The 9,808-nt window shown below is 43.5% G+C and overlaps 1 protein-coding gene across 13 annotated transcripts in view; it reads left to right on the top strand.

Annotated features, from left to right (window-relative positions):
- Positions 1-2,265: 2,265 nt before the first annotated feature.
- The window catches only part of LOC106947011 (protein shisa-6 homolog), a 91,301-nt gene continuing 83,758 nt past the window's right edge, over positions 2,266-9,808 (top strand). For 2 of the 13 annotated variants that reach the window (XM_015031771.1, XM_015031770.1), the window contains exons 1-3: positions 2,266-2,531; positions 2,903-3,859; positions 5,049-5,209. In XM_015031771.1, the coding sequence (XP_014887257.1) occupies positions 3,342-3,859; positions 5,049-5,209 (679 nt within the window). In that variant the 5' untranslated portion in view covers positions 2,266-2,531; positions 2,903-3,341. The remainder of the gene's footprint in view (positions 2,532-2,902; positions 3,860-5,048; positions 5,210-9,808) is intronic. The other 11 variants (XM_015031773.1, XM_015031772.1, XM_015031775.1 and 8 more) reach the window with 6 other exon arrangements.

Genomic DNA, 9,808 nt, shown 5'->3' with positions numbered 1-9,808 from the left:
TCACTAGATTTTGGACAGAAAGTGTGTTCCACTGACTTAGAGATGATTTGTTTCTCAATCGTTCTGTACTTTTTATACAGTTGAAATCTGAAGTTCAGAAATACCAAATAAAAAGACACACAGGGTTTTTTTTTTTTTGGTTTTTTTTTTTTGCTTTTTTGCTCTGAAGTTAAATTGGACTAATCTTTAGGTTGGTTAGACTTACCAAAAGTATTTTTATTTAGCTAAATACCACAATAATGACATAATATGTTAGAGATTTATTTAGTATTGTCTTCAAAGTCAACATTTTAAACACACTTCCTTAGTATTTGGTAGAATCGTCTTTGAATTGTATGACTAGGGTCAAACATTTCGGACAAAAACATGTTCTCTGGTACACAGAACCTGTCTTCTCCCTGAGCGAGATGATAGCCAGACATTCCCACTTTGACTAAAACATTGATACATTGTTTGAACAGACACCTTCAACCGTCTGGAAGTTGTTTCCGGGTTTGAGCCAGGCTGTTGCAGCTCTGCCATTCTGTTCCTGTCATCTTTGGTGTTTTCTTTTGACTTCAAGTGAGAACGCAGTGTGTCCCAAAAACACATCCACAGACGTGCCTCCGATTAACTCAAACGTGCCTGTTAACCTGTCAGATGTTTCTGAAGCTCCGTAATCTGGGCTTTCGCTCATTGTTTAAAGAGGTAATCATTCTGTATGTAAACTCCTGATTTTGAATACATTTTTAAATAAATCTGACACTTTTTTTTTGCTCTCATTATTGTAGCAGTTAGATAGGAATGATTTTGGTCATTCTGATTGGTCAAAAGCACAAAACGTTTGGTCTGATTTAACTTCAGACAGAAAAACGTATTTAGTCTATTTAGTGTATACTTGTGGTTTCAACTGGATGTGTGCTATTACACGTATTGGGTTTTGTGGTGGGAGCTTGTGAGCTGCTTCCTTTTTTTCCATGACAATATCACCCCAAGGTTTGTCCAAGTTGATTACATTGTTTACTTCCAATAAAAATGTGACAGGACCAATAGTACTCCAGTTGGAACTCAGAAGACACGGGATTTTCTTATGTTTTGCTCAGTGACTAGTTATTAGCAATATAAGCTGTATTACTCTGCAGTTAGGCACTAAAACTAACTAATCATGTTCACAACTAGAGCAGAAAACTGTTTATTACTGCAGCTGTCGCAAAGTTTTAAAGACGCGGCCGCCATGTTGGATTTGAAATCGGGTTAGCTTGCTTTCTATCCATCCATCCATCCATTTTCTTTACAGCCTTGGGGTCGGGAGGGTTGCTGGTGCCCATCTCCAGCTATAGTTCCGGGCGAGAGGCGGGGTCACCCTGGACAGGTCGCCAGTCTGTCGCAGGGCAACACAGAGACAGACAGGACAAACAACCATCCACACAGAGGCCAATTAACCTATGGCTTTGGACTGTGGTTTTGGACCGGAGTACCCGGAGAAAATGCACACGGAGAACATGCAAACTCCGAACCCAGAACCTTCTTGCTGCAAGGCAACAGCTCTATCAACTGTGCAGTCCGCTTGCTTTCTAAAAGTTGGAAATTCAACTTGAACAGAAAATTAACTTTTTTTTTTCCCTCAATTGTAATGTGGAAAGTTTGACTTCTAAGTAAAAGAAAAAAAAAGAAGAAGCCATTAACAATTTTGAGGTTACAAGTCGAGGAACAAATGCCATTAGCTATTTTGTCGTGCTTAATTTTACGTCACTTAGCCAAACTTCAAATGTCGTGATGCAGAAAAAACATGCAAAAACAAATCGATATGTTTTTTTTCTTTTCCCTTTTTCTCCTTTTCTTCGTTTTTAACAAACAGATATATGATTGCAGGTGTTTGCTGTTGATTTACGTGTAAATAAAAACTTTCTTACTCCAAATTTGTCATTTTTTAACGATATCCGCAGCCATGTTGGATTTTCTAAAGGTGGCTCCGGGAAAACATCCTGCTTTTCCCAGTCAGAAAAAAAAATTGCTCTTATTGGGCTTTTCAGCTGATTTGTCCGAACTTCAAACTAAACACAAATCGAATCCCCCATAATTATATGGAATATGCAGCTGCCAAGAGGACTGTGTGGGCAAATAAACAAGCACGGGGAATGTGTGTGTGTAGAGAAAGAGAGAGAGAGAGAGAGATACAGAGACAGAGAGAGAGAGAGAGAGAGAGAGAGAGAGAGAGAGAGAGAGAGGCCACCGTGTTCTGCAAACACAGACCTGCGAACCGCCCTTTAATTTAGACGTGTTAATGCCAATAAGCGGGGCTTACTTTCATAAAACAGGAGGCGGCGGAGGCAGGGAGGAAAAAAAGAAGGGAGGGAAGGAGGTCCAATTTACCGATACTTGGCTGAGTTCTGACGCCAGCACCGAAGTGATGTAAGAGACGGAGGGAGGGAGAAGAGAAGAAGTGCGGAGAGAAGGGAGAGAGAGTGACAGAGCCGCTAGGAGCTCTGATGCGCTCCTCACTTTCGGAGACCCAGACATAGAGCGAGTCCCTAGCGGGGATCCAACCAGAGGTAGGTCGCTTTTCATCCTCCCACTCCGAAAAAACACCAGCTGAGCCGAACTTGAATCGCCGAAAAGCCTTAAAAGATGTCATCCGGTTTAGTTTTGCGCAGTTTTTCTTCTGTCAACTGAAATATCATCAATGTTTTCCATTACATTTTCTCTGTGTGGGTGTCGTGTTATTACTCAGTTGAGAAAAAAGAAAGAAAGAAAGAACCGAGCTGACCAGAATGCGTGAAAAACAAACAAACAAACAAAAAAAAAGAAACACGCTAAGTTATTAGGGCTCAAGCTGAAAGCATTGTTATTAATTAACGACGGGGTTTGTTACGTGACGGAAATCCTAATGAAGTCGTCTGGTGTATACTTGTGTTCCCTTCAGATTAAGTTTGCCTCCAGGAGAAGTGGCTGGGTCTCCGGGTATCAGCACCTTGGACAGCGACCCGCGCCGCAGCTCAGCCGGGGAGGAGAGCGCGCGGAGCCGGGGCTTCCCCTCAGCTCCTGTCCCTGCCGGGATCGGGCGTTCTGTTGTCACCGCTCTCTCTCTCTCTCTCTCTCTCTCTCTCTCTCTCTTTTTCTCTCTCTTTCTCTACCTCTCTCTCTTGCGCCGCAATGGGCTTTAGAGCGTTCATTGCATAATAAAAGAAGAGAATGCCCTTGACGACCGCTTTGCGCCCAGCCGTACTCGCAATGATTGCACGGGAAACTGCGCGAACAAGGGCAAGACTGTGATTAAGAAGCCCGTTTTTTAATGCTTGACCAGAGTTAAAAGTGTCTTTCGCCAACACGTCTAGAACTTGAAGAGTTTTTTTCGCGCTGCCATGGGGATAAGGCACATTCTCCTGCTGCTCATATACCTGGACCCCCTCTGCGTCCTGAGCGCAGCCACGGGGGGCAAAAAGCCCAAGCAAGCTCCCAGGAAAGCCCCCAAAGCCACGGTGGTGCCCACGGTCGTCCCGCAGAGGACCCCGAAGCCGGCGCCCGCCAAGGATCACGACACCTGCCAGGGCTACTACGACGTGAGCGGCCAGTTCGACATGTCGTTCGAGTGCAACAACACGTACCACCGCTACTGCTGCGGGACGTGCTCCATGCGCTTCTGCTGCGAGCACAAGAAGGACCGACTGAACCAGGCGGGCTGCAAATTCATCACGCCGGTCCCGGATGCGACCTCCACCTCGACGCCCATCCCGACCATCAACGAGCTGAGCATGGATCACACCAACACGGCGGTGTACATCACCGGAGGGGTCATAGCCTTCATCATAGTGGTGGGGGTGTCGGTCAAAGTGGCTTACGACAAGGCTACGGGTCCGCCTCAGGAAATGAACATACACAGGTGAGTCCATCATCCAGGACGGAAGTGAGTGAAAACATTACAAACCATTTAGTACCGTCATTTCTGCCTGGAGAGCAAAAGTCAGGAGAATGATGGCGTCACGTGTTAATGGAGAGCCGCGTTAGAAACGTGAAAGCAAGGCTGACAGTTAATCTGCTGCTAAGGGTGATGGTTATCTGAAGCAGGCGTTAAACCCCCAAAAGAGTCAAAAGCCTGAAATAATTGCATGTGAGTTGAAAGAGATCTTCGTGAAAGTGCACATCCATCCTGAAGAGATTAATACCCAACATTCATATTGCATGTTGTGTCTCACATTGCCTCCATCCCAGATACTATAGCTAGTGAGGCAGATAAGTCAGAGCGGTTAGCTCCAACACCATAACTGCACCACCCCCTACCCCTCCCACTGACCCCGCCCTCTGTCTGTGGGCTTCATGTGGGCATCTTGACACACCAATCCCCCCCACAATGAACACTTGCCATAGTGACAGGTCGCTTCACGCCTCCTCCTGTACTGCGGCCGCATCCTAGAAACAGCGCTGATGGTGAATGGTGCATTATTCAGCACCTGAGCATCCTTCAGTCTGTGAATAATGTCACAGGGCCCCATCAAGAGTGTGTGACATGCATGCACTGCTGCACGTCCAATAAAGCACAGGAGGATGAGTGTGCGGGCATGCACAAGGAGAGGGAGGGGTGAAATATTAATTTCAAAGCAAAAGGTTACACGGCTCGTACATTTTGTCGTACAAAAGCTTTGAGCCGTGGCTCTGCAGATGTAATTAGATTTCCTTCTGTTTTTTGTTTTTCACCTCTCCCCCTCCTCTCTCTTCCAGAAGCCATGCCAGAACGAGCAAACAAACAATTTTTTTCCAACTTTCTTTCATCATGATTGCTTCTCTCCCCGTTCCTTCCACCCCTCTCAGATTCCCACCCTCTTCCCCCCCTTGAGGGCTTCAGCCCTCCATATGCACCTGGTGCCGTCTGAAAAACATCCAAATTCAACCCAATTAGTCTGGATGTGCGCAGCATCCAGTGTTTGTTCCTCTTGCAAATTAACTTTTCGTCACGTTCCCAGACGTGGGAAAAGAGGAAAAGAGTAAATGTATCAGAGCAGTTTTCAAACACCTGTACCCTCTCGTTCCTTTAATCTCGTGTGTAACAGTTGTTCCTGTGTTGCCTTCTCCAGGGCCCTTGCAGACATTCTAATGCAACAGGGGCCCATCCCCATATCCCAATACGACTGTGAGAATTTTGCAGCGATGAACGGCTCGCCAAAAGACAACACGCCGATCAGAACCTCGTCGAAGAATCACTACACCCCTGTGCATTCCTCCAAATCCAACCACGGTAAGCCCCCCTTAGACCCTCGTCTGCGATGCGTGTTAGAAATACACCGATCAGAAACTTAAAGATAGCTTCTGATCTCCGATTTTTTGCAAGAGGACTGATGTGCTGGAACTGATAATGTGGTTTTTCTTCAAACTCTTTAGTGTGTTATGTTAGCATTTAGCACAACTATCATTTCCACCATGTTCCAAAATGTTGTCAGAGGTTAGAAGTGCTAAAAAAAACAAAAACAAAGGATAAAGCAGACCAATTCTCCTGTACTCCACTCAGCTTTTTTTTTTTTTTTTGTTCCGTGCAACCTAGCGGCTCTGTGTAAGATGCATTCACTAACTGGAAAAAGATTATATTTCAGAGTTTCCGACTGGCTGATCAAGCAGAAAATAGCCTGATTCTGGTCATCCGCCGATTTCTCTGCGCATCTTCACTTTGCTCTGAAAGCACCGCAGCTTTCCCCGCACGCATCTGCTGAGGTGTTATACCTGTATGAAGTTAACTCTGTGTCTTTCACTGTGAAGCGTGCTTATTGTTCTCATGTAGAATTCGGAGAAACTTTCCTCACCTGTTCGCTGGTATAATTTCCGACAGAAACATCCTGTAATCATCCGATTAGAGAGAGAGAAAGATACAGCAGCAGAGAGGGGGTGAAAAGAGAGAAAGAGAGGGGGGGGGGAAGTAGCGGCCCCTTTAGTGGAGATAATGACAGGCTGGCAGGGCAGTGAGGACTTCACAGACTCTGACAGGCTGGAAGTGACGACCTCTCTCGCTCAGTCAGTGGGTGAATCGGAGCCAGGCTGCTCGGTGTGATTTAACCTCGCAATTCAGAGAGCAGAGGGGGAGCATCAATCGCTAAAACGCCACCCTCTAAATCTCCCCCCAGCCCCAACGAAAAAAAAAGAACTCAGTATGGAGAACACATAAGGTCCAGGAAGCTAGGCGTCATTGGCGGCGGAGGCGGCAGGTTCTTAGGCGAGGCAGGTGTTATCAGATGAAGAGAGGCAAACACACAGATGGAGAATAATGAGATATTACAAAGCAGCCAGTGAGATGGAAAGAAAAACAGGGATGCGGGAGGCTTCAATGTGCAGAATGAGAGAAACTAGAGGGGTTGATTTTGCAGCTGTTAAAGTAAACACACTGACAGTGATTAACTGGCATTTGGAACAAATTCGTCTCGTTGTCCTTCCCATATCCGATCCAGATAACTGACAAAAAAGAAAAGATTCAATTTTTGTGTGTTGGATCATTTTTGTTGCAAGCTGCGTTTCCACTGACCATGAAGTTTCGCAAACTGGAATTACAAAATTAAATTTGCTTAATGGAACCTGCTAATTAAAAAAAAAAAAAAAAAAAAAAAAAAAAAAAACTGGATGAAAAGTTGTTTCGCAAGGGTGAGGTGGTTTTCTTGGCTGTGTCGGAATTAATGTTTTTTGCAAAACTGCAATGGAATAACTTTTTTAGCAACACGAGTCATGTGATCAAATGCCTGATGTTACTACTGGCGAAAATGACAAAGAACAAGACAGGAAGTCGTAGAAGGATGATGGCACCTCATGTTTATTAACGACTTATTTCATTAAACTTATTCACATGGAATTTTAATTGCGTTTCTTATTTATATTCATTAGTCGAAGAATATCGTCAAAGCTTTGTGCACATTTTGTAATGGAGCTACTGTTTTGCACAGTTCCCCTGAGATACTGACTTTTCTGACATCAGTGCTGGCTTCAGTTTGTAGTTTTGAAGACGGTTTGCAACTCTGATCCTCTGTTTTTCTGTGGCATCCCTGATCCTCTGTTTTTCTGTGGCATCCCATCCCAACCGATTGAACTTGGAAGTAAGGCATTGGAAAACTAAACAAATTGCATATTTGGGTGAATATATAAGCTGCTCCATGAACCCGGCACTCGTTGGCACTCCTCCCCATAGTGCTTCTTTGTTGAAGCTAATGGTAGGAACTGTTGCTTATGTTGGCAACTTTTTTTTGATTTTTTTTTTTTTTTTTTTTTTTAGTGATATTGCGATTGATGATCCAGGTAATGACATTTTTTTGTTTTCCCAGTGCAATAAAACTGAACATAGCCAATCAAAAGTCAGATAAGTTGGACATAAAACTCCAATGTGCCAACAGAGCATTATTTTTAGCTCATTAATTTCAGATGTAAAGTGAGATTCACTTCTGCACTGGAGAAACTGCAGTTAATAATGAAGCAAAATAGCAAGTCTGTGTATTTTGACCTGCTGGATGGAAGCTGGAGTTTGGTGGAGATAAAGATGGAGTATTCTGAGCCTGAAGAAGGTATTTCCAAACCTACGTAACTTCAGTGTGTTGAGTTAAGAGAAGGCATGAGCTACTTGATTAATGACAACATGGTGTTCACACAGAGACCTAGAAGTGAAACGCATGACATCATTCAGTTGTTTTTATAAAAAAGAGAAAACAATTATTCCTATTGAGGCTAAAACAACAAAAGAGAGAAACGCTCTCGTTTTTGTAAGTGGAAATACTTCCAAACAGCTGATATTGGTTATTTATTTATTTATTTTTTCTGTAAGCTGGGAGTTTGCAGGAACTAGTGTAGGGGAGGAAAACCATACAGCCTGGGAAAACTCTGGTTCCTTTGGCTCTTTTTCTGGCATCTCAGTGAAAGGAGCCACGTTCTGATCCCGAGTCACAGCCTGATACTTCTGAAAAATGAAATGTCTTGAAATTTATGGACCGGATGAAAAGTTGGTAGCTTTATAGTGCATTTCAATGTCACTTTGCTTCATTTCTGGACAGTCTGGACACTGTAGTCTTCCAGCTGGTGATATGGATTTATGTGACTTTGTGTTAAAATCTAAGTCTGGTCACTTCTGAAGATGATTACATCTGAGGCAGCTTACTAAAGTGTAGCTGTACATTGCCTGGCCAAAGAAAAAGTTCTCATCTGAATTTACTTGAAAAAACAGGCATGAGCTTCCTACTGGGTAGGTACTGTCAGCTGGCAAGACATTATTTAACCCCAGCTGATGCAACGAGTAACTTATCATTTCTTAAACAACCATGTGGAAAGACAAATCCTGTGGTCAAGGAACAGATGTTAATCTTTAAGAAGGGTCATGTCATTAGCATTAAGCAGAAAAAAAACATCTAAGGAGATAGTAGAAGCTACTGATATTGGGCTAAGAACCATCCAACGCGTTGTTAAAAACAGGAAGGATAGAGGGGAACAATTGTCTTTGAGGAGAAAATGTGATCTAAGGAAATCCTGACTGACTGCGCTTCCACACTCATGTGAAGGGAACGCAAATGATTTGGACTGAACAGCCATAGGCACAATAAAATCACTAATCAGTGAATCTAACCAGAGAAGAAGGATTTAATTTGTGAGGATGCAGAAAGTCTGGACTCTAGGGCGATGGAAGAAGAGTCATGTGATCTGACGAGTCCAGATTTACCCTCTTATATAGTGACGGGCGCATCAGTATAAGAATAGAGGCAGATGAAGTGGTGCAGCCATCATGTCTAGTTTCTACTGTACCACCCTGTAGGGGCAGTGCTATGATCAGGGGTTGCTGCGGTTGGTTATGTCAAAGTTCAACAAGATCATAAGGTCAGCTGACCTGAATACACTGAATGATCAGATTATCTCTTCAATGGGTTGTTTCTTCCAAGATGACAATGCCAAGTCTGATCGGACTGAAATTGTGAACGACAGTTCAGACCTTGACCCCATTGAGAATCTTTGCGATGTTTTGGAGAAGGTTTTGAACATTGGTCAGACTCTCCTGTCATCAATGCAAGACATTTCCTTTTGGCCTAGGCAATGTACATGTAATTAACATACTTTATAATCCTGTTCATGATATACATCAGTGCAGTTTTAGCTAATGATGTGTGGACCAAGTTTAGAGAAATGTACTCTCCTAGGTTAGAAACTTTTCGTTTCCTGTATGTTGTCAAAGTGAGTGACCAGTGACTCCCCCCAACAATGGGAGCTGTCTTGAGCACATCTGAGCTCGGTGTGTATGTGGTGGTGGTGGGTGGGGTGGGGGTAGCAGGTCACACACAAACAAAGTGCAGCAGTCGACAGAAAAAACTCTAAACTCTTCTTGTGTTGCTGAGGGAGCGACTGACATAATCACAGACAGCAGTTCTTTAACAGATATCCGAAACTAAGTTTCACGAGGGACTCCAGGCGCTAATCACTAAAAACATGGTGATTGGAGACCTGAGCCAATGCTTATAGGATTGGATCTGGATATCCTTATTAAACCACAGGAATGGGCTCACTCTCACAGCAGTGCTGTGACAAAGAAAATCTTTGAAACTTTGACATATTTTTGCACCTTGTTTAGATCCGAAATAACTCCAGTTGTGAAGAATACATTCAAACAGTAAAAGAGTTTTAAACACTAGTCATAACCTGTGTATAGATAACCTCTGAACTTAGTGACTTGTATTTTTTTTTACACTGGACTGACAAAATTAATTAAAGAATCACTTAAATTACTTGCTCTCTTGAATCTTTGCTGAAGGACACAGTTAAGGAGTTTGATTCAAGCGAAGTAGCAGATTACAGACTTGCTGTGTTTTGGTGACAGTGGTTACACCCATAA

The sequence above is a fragment of the Poecilia latipinna genome, unplaced genomic scaffold (assembly GCF_001443285.1).
Source record: "Poecilia latipinna isolate Pla-1442-1.1 unplaced genomic scaffold, P_latipinna-1.0 Scaffold217, whole genome shotgun sequence".
Lineage (NCBI taxonomy): Eukaryota > Metazoa > Chordata > Actinopteri > Cyprinodontiformes > Poeciliidae > Poecilia > Poecilia latipinna.
Note: the sequence above shows the minus strand (reverse complement) of the source record. Positions and strands in the feature narration are given on the sequence as shown.